The sequence below is a fragment of the Macaca fascicularis genome, chromosome 1, assembly GCF_037993035.2.
Source record: "Macaca fascicularis isolate 582-1 chromosome 1, T2T-MFA8v1.1".
NCBI classification, from domain to species: domain Eukaryota; kingdom Metazoa; phylum Chordata; class Mammalia; order Primates; family Cercopithecidae; genus Macaca; species Macaca fascicularis.
Genome location: NC_088375.1, coordinates 54,423,847 through 54,447,908, shown reverse-complemented (window position 1 = coordinate 54,447,908; position 24,062 = coordinate 54,423,847). Strand labels below are relative to the sequence as shown.

At 34.6% G+C, this 24,062-nt stretch overlaps 1 protein-coding gene across 3 annotated transcripts in view; it reads right to left on the bottom strand.

Annotated features, from left to right (window-relative positions):
• CFH (complement factor H) overlaps window positions 1-24,062 on the bottom strand; it is a 120,219-nt gene that overhangs the window by 25,628 nt on the left and 70,529 nt on the right. For 2 of the 3 annotated variants that reach the window (XM_005540297.4, XM_005540298.4), the window contains exons 10-15: window positions 22,263-22,445; window positions 20,153-20,329; window positions 7,661-7,837; window positions 6,311-6,493; window positions 6,023-6,202; window positions 4,446-4,622 (exon numbers count right to left, since the gene is read on the bottom strand). In XM_005540297.4, coding sequence (XP_005540354.3) covers window positions 4,446-4,622; window positions 6,023-6,202; window positions 6,311-6,493; window positions 7,661-7,837; window positions 20,153-20,329; window positions 22,263-22,445 — 1,077 coding nt within the window. The remainder of the gene's footprint in view (window positions 1-4,445; window positions 4,623-6,022; window positions 6,203-6,310; window positions 6,494-7,660; window positions 7,838-20,152; window positions 20,330-22,262; window positions 22,446-24,062) is intronic. The other variant, XM_005540299.4, reaches the window with a different exon arrangement.

Sequence of the window (24,062 nt, the reverse complement as noted above, 5' to 3'; positions counted from 1 at the left end):
AGATAGACCAATGGAACAGAACAGAGCCCTCAGAAATAATATCACACATCTACAGCCATCTGGTCTTTGACAAACTTGACAAAAACAAGAAATGGGGAAAGGATTCCCTATTTAATAAATGGTGCTGGGAAAATTGGATAAGTAAAAAGCTGAAACGGGATCTTTTCCTTACTCTTTATACAAAAATTAATTCAAGATCAATAAGAGACTTAAATATTAGACCTAAAACCATAAAAGAACCTAGAAGAAAACCCAGGTAATACCATTCAGGACATAGGCATGGGCAAGGACTTCATGTTTAAAACACCAAAAGTAATGGCAACAAAAGCTAAAATTGACAAATTGGATCTAATTAAACTAAAGAGCTTCTGCACAGCAAAATAAACTACCATCAGAGTGAACAGGCAACCTACAGAATGGGAGAAAATTTTTGCAATCTACTCATCTGACAAAAGGCTAATATCCAGTACCTAAAAGAACTCAATCAAATTTACAAGAAAAAAACAAACAAACCCATCAAAAAGTGAGCAAAGGATATGAACAGACCCTTCTCAAAAGAAGACATTCATACAGCCACCAGACACATGAAAAAATGCTCATCATCACTCGCCATCAGAGACATGCAAATCAAAACCACAATGAGATACCATCTCACACCAGTTAGAATGGCAATCATTAAACCGTCAGGAAACAACAGGTGCTGGAGAGGATGTGGAGAAATAGAAAGACTTTTACACTGTTGGTGGGACTGTAAACTAGTTCAACTATTGTGGAAAACAGTGTGGCGATTCCTCAAGGATCTAGAACTAGAAACACCATTTGACCCAGCCATCCCATTGCTGGGTATATACCCAAAGTATCATAAATCATGCTGCTATACAGACACATGCACATGTATGCTTATTGCGGCACTGTTCACAATAGCAAAGACTTGGAATCAACCCAAATGTTCATCAGTGACAGACTGGATTAAGGTAATGAGGTACATATACACCATGGAATACTATGCAGCCATAAAAAAGGATGAGTTTGTGTCCTTTGTAGGGACATGGATGCAGTTGGAAACCATCATTCTCAGCAAACTATCGCAAGAACAGAAAACCGAACACCGCATGTTCTCACTCATAGGTGGGAACTGAACAATGAAATCACTTGAACACAGGAAGGCGAACATCACACACCGGGGCCTGTTGTGAGGGGGGGGCATGGGGGAGGGATAGCATTAGGTGATATACCTAATGTAAATGATGAGTTAATGGGTACAGCACACCAACATGGCACATGTATACATATGTAACAAACCTGCACATTGTGCACATGTACCCTAGAACTTAAAGTATTAAAAAAAAAAAAAAAAAAAAAAAAAACAACTGAGAGAGCATAAGTACACTTTTCTGCCTTACCAGAAATGTTAAAAGGAGTTCTTGAAGGTGAAAGAAGAGGATGCTAATTAGTAAGATGAAGTTGTTAAAGTATAAAACTTACTGGTAAAAGTAAGTACACCATGAAATTCAAACACTCTAATACTGTAATGGTGATGGGTAAATATAGCTAGCATGAAGGTTAAAAGGCAAAGGTACTAAGAACAACTGAAGCTACAAACTTTATTAAGAGATACCAATGATTGAAAGATGCAAAGTATGTGATCAAAGACAAAACATGGAAGGAGCAGAGTAAAATTTAGAGATTTTATATGTAATCAAAATTCAGTTTCTATCAACATAAAATAGCCTTTTATAATATATGTTATGCAAGCCTAAGGATAGCCACAAAGCAAAACCTCTAATAGATACACAAAAGATTAAAAGAAAAAATCCTAAGCATATGGCTACAAAAGTCATCAAACCATGAATAAAGCAAGCAAGAGAGAAAGAAACAATGAATTTAAAAAACAACCAGAACACAATTAACGAATTGCCACTATAAATCCTTACCTACCTAAAATTACTTTACATAGGAATGGAATATATTCTATAATCAAAAGGCATAGAATGACTAAATAAATTAAAAATTAATATGCAATTATAAACTGCTTACTTAACTGTAAGGTACATTCATAGATTGCAGTGAAGGCATGGAAAAATCTATAAAAAGAAAAACTAAAAGAGAACGGGGTAGTTATACTCATTTCAGACAAAATAGACTTATGGGAAAAATTGTATAAGGGTACAAAGAAGGTTATTATATAATGATAATGTGGTAAATTTGTCAAGATAATACAACTATTTTAAACCTATATATGCACTCAACATCAAAGCAACTAAATATATAAAGGAAACATTTAGCAATCTGAATGGAGTTGTGGACTGCCACATAGTAATAGTAGGGGATATCAATATTTTACTTTCAACATTGAGACAGATCATCCAGACAGAATATCAATAAGGAAACATTATACTTGAACAATAATTTATACCAAATAGATTGGACAGACACATAAAGAACATTCCACATAACAACAAAACACATATTCTTCTCAAATGCACACAGAATATTCTCCAGAATATATTATATGTTAGGCCACAAAACAAGTCTTATCAAATTCAAGAAGACAGAAATTATATCAAGTCACTTTTCTGACAACAAAGGTATGAAAGGAGAAATCAATAATAGGAAGAATTATGGAAAATTTTAAATTAGGTGAAAATTAGACAATATGCTCTGAAACAATAATAGGGTCAAAACATTTCAAATAAATTTAAAAATATTTTGAGAAAAGGAGAATGGAAACAAAACGTAGCAAAACTTATGGGATGCAGCAAAAGTAGTTATAAGATGGACGTTTTTAGGAATAATTGCCTACATCAAGACAATGGAAAGAACTCAGATAAACAATTTACTAGTATACCTCAAAGAAGCAGAAAACCATGAACAAACTAGTCAATTCCAAAATTAGTAGAAGGATAGAAATCATAAAGATTAGAGTAAAGTAGAGCCCCCAAAGCAGTACAAAATATCAATGAAAGAATAGTTTTTTTAAGATGATAAAAAATTGACAAAGCTTTAACCAGAATAACTAAAAAAGAGAGAGATGGCTTAAAGAAACACACAATTGGAGATGAAAAAGGTGACATTACAACTGATACCACAAAAATATAAAGAATAATGAGAGACAATTATTAGCAATTATACACCAACAAATTGGATCATCTAGAAGAAATGGATACATTTCTAGACACACACAGCCTACTAAGATTAATTCAGAGGAAATGGAAAGTCTGAACAGAGTAATCATGAAGAAAGAGATTAAGTCAGTAATAAAATGTTTCCCATCAAAGAAAATCCATGACCCGATGGTTTCATTGCTGAATTGTAACAACATTTTAAAAGAGCTAATACCGACTCTTTTAAAACGACTCCAAAACTTTTAAGAGATCATTTCTCTAACTCATTGTAGTGGCCCAATATTACTCTGAAACCAAAACCAGACAAGGACACAACGCAAAAAGAAAACTACAGGCAAAATCCCCTGATGAACATAGGTACAAAATCCCTCAACATTATACTAGGAAAACAAATCCTACAGCACATTAAAAAGATAATTCACTATGATCAAGTGAGTTTAATCCAAGGAATGTAAAGGTGGTTTAACATAGGCAAATCAGTAAAGGTGATGCATCACATTAACAGAAAGGACAATAACCATACGATCATTTTAATAAAGCTCTATAGAAGTGCTAAAACTATAAAACTTCAAGAAAAATCTGTAGAACATGTACACTTCACTGCATGTATATATTATTTGCTTCTTTAAGGACTCTAAACATATTGAAATGTCGATAGTAGATTAGTTTTTGTATTGGTTGTCAATGCTTTCTGTTTTTCCTAGACTGGCAGATACTGGTAAAAATATTGAAGCTAGTGAGGAAAGGAACACCACAATTGGAGAGCAAAATACATGTATCAAATGTGGGAAGACTGGAATAAACCCTACACTATTCAAGTGAAATTGTATGTGTCAATATGACTAACTTTTCAATATAGATAAACAATAAATTAATAGATAAATAGATGATTAGGTAGATGAACAGATAGATGAATAGAGAGATAGATTAAATAAATGAATCAATGGAGATAAATATAGATACATACATAAATACACACATACACAAACAGATACATAGTAGTTATTGGCATAAACAGAGGTATAGGCACAGGAACATTTGTTGACAAGGAAAGGAATGAGAAGCACTGGTCCTCCAACAGTAATTATGACATGAAGTGCCTGATTTGTGTGTGGGCGTGTGTGTGTGTTTTATACTAAAGGTAACTAATTCACATGGCACAGTTAGTATTAGGAACAATGTTTTCATTAGTTTCTAAATTACCTGCCTTATTCAGGAGCATTTGTAATAATAAATAGTTAAAGTTTTTAAGACACACATACGTAATACTTTTCCAAATGAGAAATAGAATACTTTTCTGAAAACAAAATAAGAGCTTACTTGAGCAGGTCACTTCCGGATCCCACCTTCCATTTATGCAGACTGCGTGTAGGCGTTCTCCTTTTCCTCTACATCTGTACCTCATGGTAGAATTATGATCGAATTCCTTCTTGCTTGTTAAATTTTCCACAATTACAATTGAATTTGGTGATTTGCACTTCTTAAGTTGATCTGTTGCTATAAAATAAATATATTTTTATGAAAATTCAAATTATAAAAATAAAACCAACTATCACATAAAAATAGTTACAAAGTAAATAGTATTAGCATCATAAAATTATGAGTTATCATTATAAATTTCACCAAGTTATTCCTGATTACATTGCATCAAAATGCTATTATGTAAAAATATAAGCCCTGCATTCTGTCGCTGAAATGTTAGAGATATCTATCATAAGACATTTTGTTCTTTGGGAAATACAAAATATTATTGGATATTTCATTGGATGAATAAGTACGACTGGACATTTAGGACTCTTAGAATTAGGACCCAGGAAAATTTAGGAAATAACTCAGTTTTAGAGAAAAGTGAATGAGGGTCCCCAAGATCCTCCCGGTTAGTCATCAAGGAGGCAAAATGATTTTAAAGATTGTAAATCTCAAGTCGCACTGTAAGTGAATCACCTTACCTTCTTGCTGATCAAGACATGAGACTTACAGTGTGAAGTCCATCAATGAGATTTACGTCCTGACTCAGTCTCTGACTACCTCACGTCACTTAGCTATATCACTGACATAGAGGGCCTGTGGCCCACCAACCCTGCAGCACATTAACTTATTTTGGTTGATATGGAACAAACTGAAAAATTATTGCTTTTGGAAGCTTTAAGAGAGAAAAGAATCCTATGGGAGAGTAGTAAGTAGATATTTTGTCAACTTTGTTTCTTTGCTTTGCAGTGCCAAAAAGGAGTACCATATAATAACAATAATATTTTCATTTTATATAAAACAGTTATAATTTCTCAGTAATAGTACTCATATTTAATCATATGAAAAATTTTTAATATTTTAATTTTTTAAAGAAAGAGGCTTACTCTGTCGCCCAGGCTGGAATGCACAATAAAGCTCACTGCCATCTCGAACTCCTGGCCTTAAGCAATCATCCCTCCTCAGCCTCCTGAGTAGCTGGATTACAGGCATGCACTACCATACCTAACTAATTACACGAATTTTTTTTATAGAGATGGGCTTTTGCTATATTGCCCACACCAGTCTCTAGCTCTTGGCCTCAAGCATTCTTCTTGCCTTGGCCTCCCAAAGTGTTGGGAGTATAGGCGTGAGCAACCACCCTGGCCTAACATGACAATTTTATAAATAAAATGTTGCTTCATGCTTTTAAATATAAACAATACTGATATCAGAGGCAGAAAGAGTCATAAAATTATATTGCTAACTTTATTTTTTCTCTCTAGACACACGTTGAATTATAAACAATATGAGAAAGATTGTTTTCATTATATTGAAGACTGGACATTTTGAGCCATATCTGTAAATTTCAAAAATTCAGTTGCTAATATTGTTTTTACAATAAAAATATTAAACTTTATTAAATGTTGATTTAAGAGGTGTATTCTCACCCACACACTGAGGAAGTTGGGTCCATACTCCATGAATACACGTAATTGATCTGTGCCCAATCATTGTAAATGATTCTGAGCAATTGAACTCCACCGAATCTCCATAGTAATAAGGAGGGGAAGAAAGCTCGGAATAGCCGTGTTCAAGTTCAGGTATCTCTCCACAGGTACTCTCCTCCTCTATGTAAATTTTACAAAAAAAGTTTATTGTGAAAACATGATTTATGTGTTTTAGATACAAAATACAAAAGTTTTGACGAGTCTAAATATTAATATTTTATACATTACCGATACACACTGGCAAAGTTGTCCACGCTCCATCAACACATTGAATTTTATTAGGTCCCTTCAGTAGAAATCTAGGATTGCAATAATATTCCACCACTTCACTGTGTCTATATTCTTCTTTCGTTTTTTCCTTAACATTCCCATTGAGGAGTTCAGGAGGTGGACCACACGACTGTACTTGCTCTATAGTAGAAATACTATGTAAATAATGGTTAAATTGTCTGTTTTACAATATAAAAATTCAGTAAAATGGAAAGACTTTCTTCTTTTATTCATGTATTCTTCATTATGTAACTTATTACAGCATTGTAAACAATCAAGAATGGTGTTCATATTGTATTACTTATACTAAATTGTCATATTGAAGGTATGATAAAAGGTTAAAATATACTCAGACTTCCAGATATCTTAAAGATGCAAGAAAATCAATTAGCAAATGTGGTTATGAAAATCATGTTAATTTTTACCTTTCACGGAAACATTTTGTCATAACATTTTGGAAAAATATCATAACTGAGGCAACATTTGATCAACATACTTTAAGTTTGACTAATCAATACAAGCAACTGAATTGAATATAAACTGCTTAAATATTGTTTAGACACACTCAGTGAAACTTAAGTTACAGCTCACACTATATAAAATGTCCAAAATGGATGCTGACATTTCAGGCAAAATGAAAATTTACAAAGAAATCCCTCCATTGTCAGCCATGCTATGGTTTAAATGTTTGTCACTTCTAACCCCATGTTGAAACTTCATCCCAAATGTTTCAGGTGGGGCCTAATGGGAGATGTTTGGGTCATGGGTATGGATCTCTCATGAACAGATGAATGCCCCCACTCAGGGAGAGTTCTCATTCTATTAGTTCCTGTAAGAGCTGGTTCTTACAAAGAGCCTGTCACTGCCCTGCTCTCTCTCTTGCTTCCTCTCTCATCATGTGTTCTCTGGACACACTGGCTCCTCTTTCCCTTCTACCAGCATTCTGTGGCTCTCACCGAATGCAGATGCCCAATCTTGAATTTTATAGTCATGAGAACAGTGAGCCAAATAAAACATTTTTATAAATCATCCAGCCTCAGTTATTCCTTTATGGAAACATAAACCTAAAGTAGACTAAGACTGACAACACCTGTGTGTCTAAGAACACTTCTAGTACACCGTTCAAGAAACAATGGGGATTAACTTAAGTAACTGAACCTTAGGTATTCAGTACCCAACACATATCCTTCGCAGGCAAATATTTGACTTAATTCATTAGACAATAGAAGCCCAAAATAAATAAAGAAAAAAATATTTGGTATTCAAAGTTCTAATTCTTATTTCAGCAATTGTAAGATAAGCATTCACCTTTACATGTTGGGAGATCAGGAGATAATCCAAAGTGGTAGCACTGAACTGAATTCGGTCCAACTCTTGTAAATCCTAGTTTGCAGGAGAATTTCAACACCTCTCCAACTTTATACTGGTCTTTCTTGGGATCAGGAAGTAAGTGTACATCTATTTTAGGAAGTTCACATTCTCTTTCTGAAAAAAGGTAAAATAATTTCATGAGAATATACAATTAATCGTTGCCAAAGTAAATTTTACATGTGCCACAATAAAGCCAGGTTGATACTGGGTATACAGAAGGGCATCAGATAAATCCTTTTCCCTGTAAAGAATGCTACATATTATGTTTTATATACTGTCTAAATTGAAATGGAACTTTATGATAAATGTTATGGTATTGAAGTGTATCTGTTCTAAAAATTAATTTGTAAATTCAACTTATTTACAATGAAATTAGTTTTAATCACTGATATTTATGAAATTTAATATTACTTTTTTTACTCAAAACATGAAATTACTCTCTCATATTAAAAAAGACTAATTTGGCCTGGCGCGGTGGCTCAAGCCTGTAATCCCAGCACTTTGGGAGGCCGAGACTGGCAGATCACGAGGTCAGGAGATCAAGACCATCCTGGCTAACACGGTGAAACCCCGTCTCTACTAAAAAATACAAAAATCCAGCCGGGCGAGGTGGCGGGCGCCTGTAGTCCCAGCTACTCGGGAGGCTGAGGCAGGAGAATGGCGTAAACCCGGGAGGCGGAGCTTGCAGGAGCTGAGATCCGGCCACTGCACTCCAGCCTGGGCGACAGAGAGAGACTCCGTTTCAAAAAAAAAAAAAGACTACTTTACAATTTTAAAAGTGCATATAGACCAGAATTGGGGCTTTTTAAAAACAAGATGGCTAAGGAGTTTGGACACCAGTTCTTCTCAGAAAGAAGAACCAAAGTTACAGGAAAATGATCATAACTTGAAAAATATCAAAGAGACGGTGCAGGAGCGTCATAGAGAAATCATGGAGAAAAGCCAAAGCATGGAAAGAGATAGAAGCAAGAGCCTCAAAGGTTGACTAGGATCCTGTGGGACTTCATAGGCAATGTAGGTAGGAGTCTTTTGGACTCCCTGCAGCTCACCATGTGGATCCAAGCTGTCGAGAGCTCTTCTGCCTTCATGAACCCACACACTGGTGTGAGTGGAGATTTGGGAACTTCTTGAGGGCATTACACCAAACTACTAGCTTGAACAGGGTCATTTGCCTTCCCCTTGGACCTAAGATACAGTGGTAGGTTTCATGCCTGTAGTGCACTCATGTGGGGACTGTATCCTACACAGGAACCTCAGCCCTCTGATCCCATAACACCAGAGCCGCACAGATATTCCCTGGCACCTGGTTGGATGTGGCAGTCCCCCATAGCTGGTTGGACCCAAGGGAGTTACAGCATTCTCAGTAGTTTAACCATCAGGGACTGCCATTCCTAATGGAAACTGCAACAAAGGGACACCCCTTTTGACAAAGAAGACTGTAGCATTCACTTTCCCGTGTGCAAGAGCAACCTGCTTGTGGGCTGAAAATGACTACACCACTTCCAGCAGACCCATAGATGCGGTGTTTGGCTCTGCAAGGGAGGAGTATAGATCCATCTCAGGGGCCCAGTGGTCCCAGTGCTTGGGCACAGATGTAGAGAGGGGGACATCTCCCCTCTGCCCAATTCTGTGGACATAGCTGTGGTCACTCACAAAGGAGACTGGTGCAGACACACCAGAGGACAGACATTCTAGGTGTATTAAGGGTGGCTACATCTCCATTGGTGATGTGCCCAGTGAACCCAGGCTTGCAAGAAAGACAAGCTAGGGATATCTCACCAGGGTCTTCCCCTGACACCCCTGTCAGGGCTGGTGCTTGTGCTCATCCTTGGAGCATCCAAGGGTGAGCTTAGTGGTTCAGATCCACCCCGTTTTGTCCCCAGCTCCTCAGACCATTGTACCTTTCATAGATCAGTCCATTTCCTGGGGCAACAGAGAGTTTCTCCCATAAACAATGACAAGCACAGGCTCAACTGCTTCTGCTGCAGCTGGCTCTTGCCTGTCCACGCCACCTACTGTCCTGAATGTTAAACTGCACAGCCCAATGCAAAATGCTGACACTAGGGCATGATGCTGGAGAACGAAGTTAGTTTTCTGCGACGTCTTCCATACCAGCCCTTCAGGAGGCAGTAAGCCTCGTCATGCACCCAGTACATAACTACTACAACCAGCAATTAAGAAAACCATCACACAAAAATTGTCGCTAACCAATGTACTCATACAGCGTCTTTACCATGGAAAGAACCCAGAACCTAAACCAAATAACTCTATACAACATACATCATAGTCATATTCTCAAAGGGAAAAACAAATCCTATCTATTGGAAACTACAGTCAAAAATAAGAAGAGATAGTTCATCTGGATGAGAAGAAACCATTGAAACATTTCTGGAAGTATGATTTAAAAGAGCATATTACAACACTCCCAAAGGATCACACTAACTCTTCAGCAATAAGTCCTAACCATAATACAATCTTTGAAATATCAGATAAAGAATTTAAAACATTTATTTTAAAGTAGCTAAATGGAGTCCAAGAGAAAGTTGAAAAGCAACACAAAGAAATTAGAAAAGAAACTCAGGATATGACTGAAAAATGCACCAAAATATGTTTTAAAAAACAAACAGAACTTATGGTAATGAAAAATTCATTGAAGAATTACAATATATAGTTGAAAGATTTAATTACAGATTATATCAAGCAGAAAAACTTGCTCTCAGAGCTTGAAGACAGGTCTTTCAAATTAACCCTGTCAGACAAAAATAAAGAGCAAATAGCTTTTTTTTAATGAGCAAAGGTTTTGAGAAAAATGGTGTTCTAAAAAAAAGAGAAAACTTAAGAGTTATAGGTATTCTTGAGGGAGAAGAAAGAGCTAAAAGTTAGAAAACCTTTCTGAGGAAAATTTGTCTCCTCTTGCCTTCTTGGTAGAGATATAGATGTTTGTACACTAGAGGCTCAGATAACACCAGGAAGATACATTGTGAGATGAACTTCTACAAACATATAGTCATCAGGCTATCTAAAGTCAATGTGAATGGGAAAAATTATAGAATCAGCAAGAGAACACATCTAATCAACTATAAAGAAAATCTCATAAGACTAACAGTGGACTTCTCAGCAGAAACTTTACAAGCCAGAAGAGATTGGTGTCCTATTTTCAGAGTTCTTTTCAGAAAGATTATTTCATATTTCTTGAAAAAACACCTATTAGAGTTATATTTTGTATTTTGCTAAACTAAGCTTCATAAATGAGGAATACATAAAATCTTTCCAAGACAAGCTAATACTAAGGGAATTCATCACCAGTAGAAATCCACTTTAGGAATTCACCCCACAATAAATGATCCAGGTTGTTCTGAACATGAAATCAGATGGTCAATACTCACCATCATAAAGACATGCAAAAGTACAAAACTCACAGGTCTTATTAAATAATTACACAGTTGAGACTACAAACCAGCTAGGTAACAACTAACATAATGACAAGAACAAAACCTCACATGACAATATTAACTTCTAACATAAATAGATTAAATGTTCCACTTAAAAGATACAGATTTGTGGGCCAAATTTAGAAAACAGAAACCAACCACATGCTGCTCACAAGAAACCCACCTAACTGAGAGTATCTTATACAAACTCATGATAAATGTATAGAAACAGGTATTTTGAACAACAGAAACAAAAAGTATTTGGTATAGATATATTTATATATAAAAAAGACTTTAAATCAACATCAGAAAAAAAGACAGTGAAGATCATCATATAATGATAAAGGAAGCAAGAAGATATAATAATTCTAAATATATATGCACTCAAAACTTCAGCACCCATATTCATAAAGGAAATGCTACTAGAGCTAAGTGGAAAGATAAATGGCAATATAATGAGGGCAAGCAAACTCCACACGCCCAATGACTGTACTAGCCAGATTTTCTGGAAAAAAAATAAACAAAGAAACCTTATACTTACATTGGACTCTAAAACAAATGGACTTTACAGGTATTTAAATGGCATTCCACCCAGCAACCTCAGAATATATGTTCTTCACACCTGTGCATGGAACATTCTCCAAAATAGACCATATGCTAGGCTACAGCCACAAAGCAAGTTTCAAAAAACTTTAAAGCTTAGAAATAATAACAAGTATCTTATCAGAACATGGTGAAATATAACTAGAAATTAATGTCATAAATAATTTTCAAAACTATCCCTATACATGAAAAGTAAATGACTTACTTCTGAGTGATTTTTGAGTCAGTGATAAAATTAAGATGGAAATTAAAAAAAAATTAAAACAAATGAAAATACAGACACAGCATACGAAAACCTCTAGGATATGGCAAAAGCAGTGCTAATAGGAATGTTTACAGTGTGAAATGCCTGCATAAAAAGATAGAAAAGTCATAAATTAACCTAACCTTGCACCTAAAGAAACTAGAGAAAACAGAACAACTAAACCCAAAACTAGCAGAAGAAAACAAATTTTAAAAAATCATAGAAGAACTAAGTAAAATTGGGACCAAATAAACAATAGAAGATCAAAAAACACAAAGTTAGTTTTCTGAGATGATAAACAAGATTAATAGACCACTAGCAAGACTAATTGGGAGAAGAAGAAAAAAGGTTACAATAAACACAAGTACTTTACTTCCACACAAGTAGAAATAAAAAATAGAAATGTTGCAATTGATACCACAGAAATAAAAAAATCACCAGAGAATCTAGAGAAAATGAATAAATTGATTAGAAACATACAACCTTCAAAATTGAACAAGGAAGGAATAGAAATACTGAACAGATCAATACCACCAATAACAAGCAGTGAGATTTAATCTGTCATAAAATCTCTACCAGTTAAAAAAATATAAAAGCCCAGTGCCAGAAGGATAAATGGCCAATTTCTACCAAACATACAAAGGAGAATCAATATCAATCCACTGAAACTGCTCCAAAAACATCAAGGAAGAGAAAATCTTCTCTAACTCATTCTATAAACCCGGCCATCGACAACAGAACAAATAAACTAGTGTTCAGTATCCCCATTGAGAATACCTGCTAAATCCTAAACGAATACTAGAAAATTTAATCCAACAGCATATCAAAGTGATGATACATCCCAATTAAGTGGCTTTTATTTCAGGGATGCAAAATTGGTTCAATATAAGGTAAATCAATAAATGTGACTTGCCATATAAACAGAATTTTTTAAAAAATTAGATGATTATTTCGATAGATGCAGAAAAAAATTGATAAAATTCAGTATTACTTCTTAATGAATATAGTCAAGACACTAGTCGTGGAAAGAACATATCTCAAAATAAAAGCCATATATCACAAAAACCTACAGCCGACATTATACTAAATGGAAAAAGTTGAAAGTGTTCCCCCATAACAACTAGAATAGGATAACAATGCCCAGTTTCTCTGCTTTTACTCAACATAGTGCTGGAAGTCCTAGCCAGAGTAATCAGGCAAGAGAAAGGAATACACGGCATTCATATGGAAAATGAGGAAGTCAAATTCTCTCTGTTCACTGATGATATGATCTTATACCTAGAAAATCCTAAAGACTCCTCTAAAAATTCCTAAATTATGTAAATGAATTTAGTAAAATTTCAGAATACAAAATTGATGTACAAAAATTGGTAGCATTTCTGTACATCAATAATGGCCAACCTGAGAACCAAATCAGAACTCAATCATCTCATTTCCAGTAACCATAAAACAAATTAAATATCTAAGAATGCAATTAACCATGAGAGTGAGAGATCCCTGCAAGGAAAACTACAAACACTGATGAAAGAAACTGTAGAGGAGACAAAAATATGGGAAAACATCCCATGATCATGGAATGGAAGAATCAACGTTATTAAAATGGCAATACTGCCCAACACCATCTATACATCCAATGCAATTCCAAAGAAAATGGCAACATCGATTTTCACTTAATTCAGAAAAAAACTGCTCTAAAATTCATATGAAACCCTAAAGATCCCAAGTAGCTAAAGAAATTCTAAGCAAGGGCATCACGTTACCTGACTTCAAATTATACTACAAGCCTGCAGTGGCCAAAACATCATGGTACTGGTATAAAAATGGACACACAGAAAAATGGAACAGAATAGAGAATTCAGAAATAAAATCACAACTTACAACCAACTGAACTTCAACAAAGTAGTCAAGAACATACACTGAGGAAAAGAGGCACTATTCAGTAAATGGTGATAAGAAATTTGGATAGCCACATGCAAAAGAATGAAACTGGACTCCTATCTCTTGCCACATAAAACAATTAATCCCAAATGGATTAAATAATTTAATGTAAAACCTGAAACTATGAAAATCATGCAAGAAACCTATGGTAAACTCTTCCGGACATTGGATTAGGCAAAGAATTTACAATTAGGACTTCTAAAGGAAATGCAATAAAATCAAGTACAGACAAATACATCTGAATTAAACTAAAAATCTTTTGCACAGCAAAAGAAGTAATAAACAGAGTAAACAGACAACCTCAGAATGGAAGAAAATATTTGCAAACTATGAATCTGAAAAAGAACTGATATTCAGAATCTACAAAAAACTGAAACAACTCAACAAGAAAAAAATCAGGTAATCCCATGAAAAAGTGGGCAAAGGATATGAAGAGACATTTTGCAAAAGAAGACATAAAAATGACCAAGAAACATGAAAAAAACTCAATATCACTAATAATCAGAGAAATGAAAATTTAAAAATGATTATCATGTTATATTAGACACAACGGCCACTGTGAAATACTCAAAAAATATTAAATGTTGGTGACAGTGAGAAGAAAGAAGAATGCTTATACGCTGTTGGTAGCTATATAAATTAGTACAACCTCTATGGAAAACAGAACGGACATTTCTCAAAGAACTAAAAACAGAACTACGATTTCATCCAGCAATCCCACCGTGTATCTACCCAAAGGAAATAAATTATCATATCAAAATGATAGCCGGACTCATACGTTTATAGCTTCACTACTCACAGCAACAATTATATGGAATCAAACTAAGGGTCCATCAACAGATGATTGGATAAAGAATATGTGGGGGGGGTGTATATATATACACACACACACATATATATATACACACACACACACACATACACACACACGTATATATATATATATACACACACACACACACACGTATATATATATGCCATAGAATATTACACAACTTAAAAAAAAGGAAAAGAAAAGAAAAAATCATGCCTTCAGAAGCAACATGTATAAAACTAGAGGCCATTATTTTAGGTGAAATAATTCAGATTCAGAAAGTGAAATCCTGTGTATTGTCACTTATAAATGGGAGCTAAATAAAGTGCACATACGGAGAGTGCTGAATAATAGACATTGGAGACTCAGAAAGGTGGCAGGATAGCAGGAGGGTGAAGAATAAGAAATTACCTACTGGGTGCAATGTTCACTATTCGAGTGACGAATACACTAAAAGTACAGACTTCACCGCTAGGCAATACATCCATGCAACAAAACTGCATTTGGACCCTCTAAACGTATAAAACATAGAAATTAAAATTTAAAAAAGAAAAGAACGCATCATAAAACACCATGGGAATATCTTAAGAAGTTAAATTTATAATAGAACTGGAGAGGATCCTGAGAATAATGATGATATAGTATCTGTCATTGCAGAGTCAAGGATACCTTTATTTAACTGAAACTAAACCACCTTCAAATAATTCCTGGTCTCGTCATGTTTATAATTCTTGGTGATTGACATATACATCACAAAAAGGTAAATTATCATCAAAGATTTATTAGTGAAGATGTATGCACTAAGAAATTAATTAAAATTGGTATTTTTGTTTACTGTAATCAAGGAAAAAGAACCCAAAATAGCATTTCTAATATATTTTAAGTTAGAAAAACATAAAAATCACATAATTAATATATTACAAATAAAGAAAACAAACTAAGATATATTTTCAAGGTCACATGGAAAGGCAAATTCTAGGTATCCCGAATATTTATGCTAACATATAACAATTTGGGGCTGGGCGCAGTGGCTCACACCTGTAATCCCACCAGTTTGGGAGGCTGAGGCGGGCGAATCACAAGGTCAGGAGATCGAGACCATCCTGGCTAACACAGTTAAACCCTGTCTTTACTAAAAATACAAAAAATTAGCCGGGTGTGGTGGCGGGCGCCTGTAGTCCCAGCTACTGGGGAGATTGAGGTAGGAGAATGGCGTGAACCCAGGAGGCAGAGGTTGCAGTGAGCCGAGATTGTGCCACTGCACTTCAGCCTGGGTGATATAGCAAGACTCCATCTCAAAAAAATAAAAATAAAACAAAGTAATAATTTTGTTATATCTACTATTTATATCAATGTTTAATAAATTTGATAATTATTCTGATTCAAATAAGAAATGTGTAAAATTATCTCTTACATGTTTATAATTTTTAAAAACCAGCAACATTACCAAATATTATCCAAAATACTGTTTTTCTTATTCAGAATCCTCCTTTCTTGCTTGCTTAGAAAAGTACAAGCTAGAATTCAAAAATTAGAATCATACTAAAAGGAAAATTAATTACATCATAATCCCAATTATTACTATATAATTACAAAATTAGATTTAAACCTATTCTTAAAAGTAATGTCACAAAATAATAACTACAGAAATTTGCTTTTGTGTTTGTTTTAACGAGTTTTGCAGATTATTTCAGAAAATCACACTTGAATGAGAATTAACGGGATTTCTCTCCTAAAAGTGTATACCAATCTTCTACATAGCAATTCTTTTATTTGTATGGGTGTTTATTTACATTTTTTGGTGTTAATTTTATATAAATTCTCTCTGTAATAATACTGTGAAAAGCATTATCTTAAAAAGAAAAGGTAAGATCTTGATTATTGGGTATTATTCAATTGCTGTATTTAATATAGAGGTAATAACTTAGGAAACGTGATTTAGAGAAGAATGTGAATGGACACTCCCTGAATTAGAAATATTTTTCTTCATCTAAAACTCAAAACCCTAAGTCCTAGTACTAGATATGTGAAATATTAGTATGAATTTTTAACTCTGAGGTATATACTCCTTGAAGATTATAAAACTTATTTAGCTTAAGTGCTCTGTAATAACACTTGGAATAACACTGTGGAAAATTTTCAACAAAGAGAGACCTCCTAGGACAGTTGAAATGCACTCAGATGTCTGTCAATCTGTATGCAGTTTTCTGTTACATGGCTGAGAGAAGAATATTTGAAACGAATACTAAGCTGGCATTTCTTCATTTAATGTTTGGAGGCTTGTACTACACTAGCAAATTCCTAGTTATGTGTTCAAATGATCCTAAGTCTTTGTACAGTTTGCAATAGAAAGCCATTTTCTACATCAGCTTCTACTGCTATGTCCGCCACTCCAACTTTCTCTCCTTTAGGTTTTCATTTCATGTCTGGTGATTGGAAAGACTATTCAAATAATATATTCGCGATTTTGTGTTCTTTTCTGAAGAAGACCCCTCAAAATTGTAAAAGCTTCTGGCTTCATAAAACCTAAATTTACCTATCATAACAGAAAAGAAATTTATGATTCTCTTAAATTAAGCCTCCCCCTCTCAATTAGAATAAAATTCAAACTCTTTATGATCCACGCCTACTCTTCCAGTGTTATCAAATATCTCTCTCCTCCACTAAATCCAGGATTCAGATTTTACAATCTTTGAATTTTATTAAAAGGTAAAGTTCTTTCCTGCCTCAGCTGTTGCACATACCCTTCTCACTAAATGAATGGCTTTCAACCATTCTTTGCATAGATGACTTCCTATGTAAAACAGATCTCCAGTTCCTTTCCTACTATTTTCTATCTCAATCATTGGATTTTCTATTTCTCTGAACCCAGTGATCTATAAAATATATTTTAAATATTTTTATTACTTGGATATTTGGCTTATTTTTTTTTGTTTTGTTTTGTTTTCCACTCTCTTATATTAGAAAAAAATCTCTGGACAGGTAGACCTGTGCTTGTGTTTTCACCATTTTCTACTGTCCTATGATAGGTATTTACATCTGGAATGACTCAAATTTAACTGGGCCTTTGACACTGTCGTTCATCTATAATTTACTCATTCTCTTTCTCAGCTGCGACTATTTCAAAACTTTTCTATTCTACCTAGTACTCCTCTTCCTCTTTCACCCACACACTATTCAATCTCAGATGACCATGTCTCATACTTCCCAGAATCCATCAGCTTTTACCATTTTCCAACCTTCCTGCTCATTTTCCTTCCCATCTCCTGTCACAAAGTTGTAAGCAGTCCTGTGGCCACCTGTCACAAGGTTGTAAGCAGTCCTGTTGCCACCAAAGTACAATAACTCCACAGTAGCTCTGAATCCCTTCCCCTTGAATTTTCTCAGGGCAATATGTAAGTCATGTGTTCAGCCTTTGCAGCTTCCCTTCTGTTGTGTCTGCTCTGGTGTCTTCCATCTTTTTTTTTTTTTTTTTTTTAATCTTCCTTCAGTGCACAACTTTCCTCTAGCTATATTCTGAATTTCCTATTTGATGAACAGCCAGAATCTTGAAAGAGTTATGTCCGTAGTCTGTATTAAATATCTTGCTCATTATTTTTATTGACAGATCCTACTTAGGATCTGTCTTTTCTACTCTATTAAAAACCATTTTTGTTACACTTGCCGTTGGCCTGTACCTTACCTAATCCATCACAATTTCTGAACAGAACATAATAACTAAATTAGAAATATTTATCACTTCGATAATGATAAGGTAATTAAATTACAACTTCCTTGACTTTATTATACAAGACACTATGGCAATAAATATTTATACATATTTTAGTCTGCTAACCAAAACAATCCTTTGAAATATTAGAACTGTTTGTAAATATTGTGACATTTTACCAATAAGAAAGAGTCAACAAAGCTTCAAATAGACTTGCTGTGTTGACCAAAGATACAGGCTTAGCAAGTAGTGGAAGTAGAATTCAGACAGGATGACTTCTTAAGCAATCTGTTACACTCCCTTTTCATTAATAATTCCTTATTTTTATGTCTATGGCAACATTCTAGATTTTTTCTCCTGTTTCTCTGGGTACTTCCCCTTTTTTTCCATTTTCTTTACTGTTTATTCTTCTTCTGCCTTATTTTGAAATGTTGTAATGTTTCAGGGCTGCGTCTTGAACTCTTCGCTCTTATCATTCTGTATTCTTATCCAATTTAGTGTCATCATTTATATGATGATACTCCGAAATGCATATCTCCTCGCTAGATGCATATCCAACTCCACAGTTCACATATCCAGTTTTGATTTTCCATTGGCAACTGAACCATAATGTGACCAAGTCAAAAGTTGCAACAGCCCTCTCAAAATGCTTTCTCTCCAGTCAGTACAATTTTCCAAAATGGTATTCCCATTTACCTACATACTTGTGAGAAAACAATTAAAAACAAACACATGAGTCCCTTGATCTCACTCTTTTTCACACCCAACGTTTAGTAACATCACCTGTACTTTCCAACACCAAAATGTTTTCCAAATCAGCCTTCCACTCTGCACCTCTTCTATCATCACTCGCTCTCAGTCCCCACACTTTCTCATTCTACCTGGACTCATTGTGTCGCCTCTTGCCTACAAAAAGTACAGCATCCAGGAAAACAATTCAACAAAACTAGAAATCAAATTATACCATTTCTTTTCTTAAAACTCTTTTATGGGCTTTCATCAGTCATAAAATGAATCCAAATGATAGGATGCCCTGAGCTGATCTTGACAATTGTTTCCTTGCCTCCCATCTAGCCTCAGCAGGCTAGACTCTGCTTTATCACCTTGAAATACATTGTTTTGTTTTTACAGCTTTGCATGTATTTTTCTTTGCCTTGGAACACTCTATTTATACACTTGTTTTCCTACAGAGTCGATCCTTCTTCTAACCTTGAAAAATAGATGGCTGATTGGAAAACATAAATGAGATTCATGTAATAGTTCTCAGAACTTGTTAAAGTTAGAAAATAAAGAACTACGCTCAGAAAGTACAGAACTTAACACAAAAGATAGTAGATGTAAAATAGAAATTAAAAAACAAATTAGCTGAAGAAATTGTAACAAATTATAATTTTGGTAATGAGTGCTAGGTTCTAAATAATTTGAAAGCTTTTATTTAGGGTAACAAAAGCAATTGTACTATAATCACAAATCTGGAAGGTAGGTGGCCCATAGGAAACATTAATTTAATGCACTATTTTAGAAATATTTTCAAAACCCCCCTTCTTTTCCCAGTTTATGTTAAATCAGGAGATACCTTGATTTTAGTCAACATTCCTTAAGAATTTCTCTATATAATTCAAATTTTTAAGATTGGAACACAGATTTATTTTCATTTTGAAAAATGAATTTCTGAAAAACCAGTACTTACCATAACATACGGGTAAATCAGACCAACCATTGTCACCGCACACTATGGAGCTAGTGGTGCTTCCAGTATTGCTTTCATAACCATCATGGCATTCATAGTCCAATGTGTCATTCAGCTTAAACCATGTGATGTTATTTTTAGCTCTGGCATTCTTAAATACTGGCATATCACAAGATTCTAGTCATAAAAAATTTAGAATATTATTTCTAATGTCATATGATAAACAACCTGAGTATTTCCCATTCTAAGAATAAAAAGCTTCATTGATTAGATACACTAATAAATAAGTACTGTACAAAAATAACCTGTGAATGGTGAGAATTTATTGTCCTAAAATAGTTGCCAAAAGTGAAAGTATGTGTTTCTACAAAGCATTTTTTTTCATTGCTTAAGCCCCAAAATCTATTTTAGGAACGTTTTTCTTAATTCATTTATATAAAGCATTTATGACAATGCTAGTAATAAAACAAGTCACTACAGGTGTATATTACTTTTTTAAAGAAAATCATAACAGAATTTTGTAAATTAAGAGTCCAGACTAATCTGTAGTTAAGACATATGTAAAAAGGAAAAAAAAGATTGAAAAGATGAATTCGCATGTTATACAAGACATTTTCTCTTTCATAATAAGAAAATCTTAAAAGAATAATTAAAAATTTAGTATAGGCCGGGCGCAGTGGCTCAAGCCTGTAATCCCAGCACTTTGGATGGCCGAGATGGGCGGATCTCGAGGTCAGGAGATCGAGACCATTCCGGCTAACACGGTGAAACCCCGTCTCTACTAAAAAATACAAAAAAACTAGCAGGGCGAGGTGGCGGGAGCCTGTAGTTCCAGCTACTCGGGAGGCTGAGGCAGGAGAATGGCGTAAACCCAGGAGGCGGAGCTTGCAGTGAGCTGAGATCCGGCCACTGCACTCCAGCCTAGGCGACAGAGCGAGACTCCGTCTCAAAAAACAAAACAAAAAAATTAGTATAAAATCAGTTTTTTATGAGGAGTAACATTTTTTGTAAACTAGACCTCATATTAAGCACAGACATTAAAAAAATGAAAACAGTGTACATGAATAACCTAGATACTCACTTTACTTAACATGAATATATTAAACATTACTTCAAATATATTACTGAGAGGCAGGCAGATGATTTGAGTTTAGGAGTTCGAGTCCAGCCTGGTAATATGGCAAAAACCCGTCTCTACTAAAAATACAAAAATTAGGTGAGCATGATGGCAGGTGCCTGTAATCCCAGCTATTCAGGAGGCTGAGGTGGGAGAATCGCTTGAACACGGAAAACGGAGGTTACAGTGAGCCAAGATCGCGCCACTGCACTCCAACCTGGACGACGACAGAGTGAGACTCCATCTCTTTCTCTCTCTCTCTCTCTTTCTCTCTCTCTCTCTCTCTACACACACACACACACACACACACACACACACACACACATGCACACACACACACATACATATATAAATGTAACTGAGTGGTTTTGCAAAAAAGTAAGACAAACTGAGCCAGTTGTTCCTAGAAAATCTTCATAAATATCTACATAGTGTGGTAGGAAAATCATGCAATAGAGCAGAAATTGGTACCATCTAGGAATATTTTGTCTCTCTACTACCTATATATTTGCAAAATTTTTCTAAGGGGGAAGATATACAGAATTGGACATCTCCTACAGTGCCAAATCTACACATTATAGAGTTTAAATTATTTTGATATTATGCACTATGCACCCATATCTTCATTAAAAACATTACTTTTATATCTAGGAGCAAAGACTTTGATATAAAAGGCTAATCACATAAAACAGGTATATATAACAGTCATAAAGGTCTCAGCTAAAGCACAATCAGTTTAAACCAGAATACACATAAAGCTCCCTAACTTGTTTAACACAGAATGCTTTAGAGTAGGAAAAGCCTGAATGGAAAGACAGACTAATATTTGAGTAATTAATATGAAAAGGAAAAAATTGATGTCTGCTATGTTCCTCTAGGTTTCTTTTTCTTATCTTTTCAAATGAAATTATATCAGCCCTCCAAAAGAGACTAAAGTTAGTAAACTTTTGTGTATCATCTGGACAATCAATACAAATGTAATAAATTACTTACTAATGCACGTGGGTTGAGCTGACCATCCATTTTTCCGACAGGTAATTGATCCTGATGTTTCACCATCTGCTGTTATGTATCCTAGTTTGCACTGATATTTCGCTTGTTTATTTAAGGCATATGTATACTGAGATTCAGAAATAAACCCATTCTTAATATCTATACTTGATTTGGAACATGTTTCTAAAAGGGAAGAGAATAAGAAAAAGACAACCAAATGTTCGATAACATTTTATGAGAACTTAAATAATATGTGAATATAAAAAATAGTAAGTCATTTGTAACTGAAAACCTGGGTAATCATAAGCATTCAAATACTTAAGTCAAGGAAAATAAGTTCTGAGTTGCCAAAGATATTATATCAATACTCTTCATCATTTTTTAAAACAAGGCTCTATTTAAGATATCTATAATTCTTTCTAAGAAATTATTGGAAATCTGTTGTCTAATGGATTTGGAATTCTCCAGCATGTTAGAAGTCAATAGACAATGAATATTATTTCTGAGGACTCTTTAATCTTGCCTATTTTAGATCTTTTAGGCAATTCCAAAATTCACTTAGCCAATTGGAGTATCTGAGATCCTGTGATGATGTTAGAAAATCTGCCAAAATAACTATCATAGCCTTTGGCTCCAAGAATTTGAAATGCCATTCTTACTGTGTGCTTCAAAGTAAATGGACATGCGGAGTTCAAAGAAGATGAGAGACAGTAACAGATTTATTTATCTTGAAAGGCCAAAATGATGATTCCTCAAATTATGTAGAACTTAACTTGAAAGAGTGGAAGTCACTGTTTCTGTAAATGGATGACAGAAATTACTGTCAGTTACTAGGTTGCTTCCCGGAACTCAGCTTCATTTATAAATAACACAGGGATAAGGAGAAAATCAGAAGAGGAAACATTAAATATTTTGAATTGAATGATAATAAGAATATATTAAATAAAACTTGGTGAGATGACACTCAAATAGTGCTCAGAGGGAAATTTATCATTACATAGCTCTAAAAGAAAATAATAAAAACTGAAAATAAATTATGATTTATAATAAATTATAACAAAACAAAATCCAGCATGACTACAAATTTTAAAACAAATCCAAATATGAGCAGAAATCAAACAGAAATCAAACAGTAGACACAATTTAAAAAGGTAAAAGGCCAGGCAAGAATAATCAAGTAAAACAGAGTTCCAGCCACAAATAAAGAAATGGAACCAAATAGATGAAAATAACATTTTCAGACATTGGAAAACGGGAAGCACCTAATTCCAGAGAAAAAGTGACAATGAGATGAGTTCCATCATCAAAGTGACTTTATGCTGGGAGAAATTTTGCAAATAGCAGCAGAGAGGAGGAGAATTCAAGCAGAAAATGACACACTTGCTGAGTAGAAGAAACAAAAGTCAGTGTTCCCAAAGAAGATGAGGTCACTAGAATCTGCAGGAAAGAAGGGGAGGTCACTAGAATCCGCAGGAAAGAGAGTGAAAAAAAGAAGAAACTATGGAGTGAAAGGGCTCTACAAATATCCACAGCAACTCCCTGGATTATTTGGCTGAATATTGACACTCTGGAGAGTAGAGCAAAACTCCCCAAGAATGGACCAAGGATACCTATCAGATGAAGAACACTACCAGAGAACAAAAAGGTAAAAGATTCCCAGAGCACACACAACACAGGGAGACATTTAAATGGAATCAATCAGAGTAGAAAGACTCTTTTGAACATCTAGGTCATTTAGTAGATACATCAGAAGTAGCTTAACATTCTGAACAAACTGTCTGCAGGTAAACAGTTTACCTA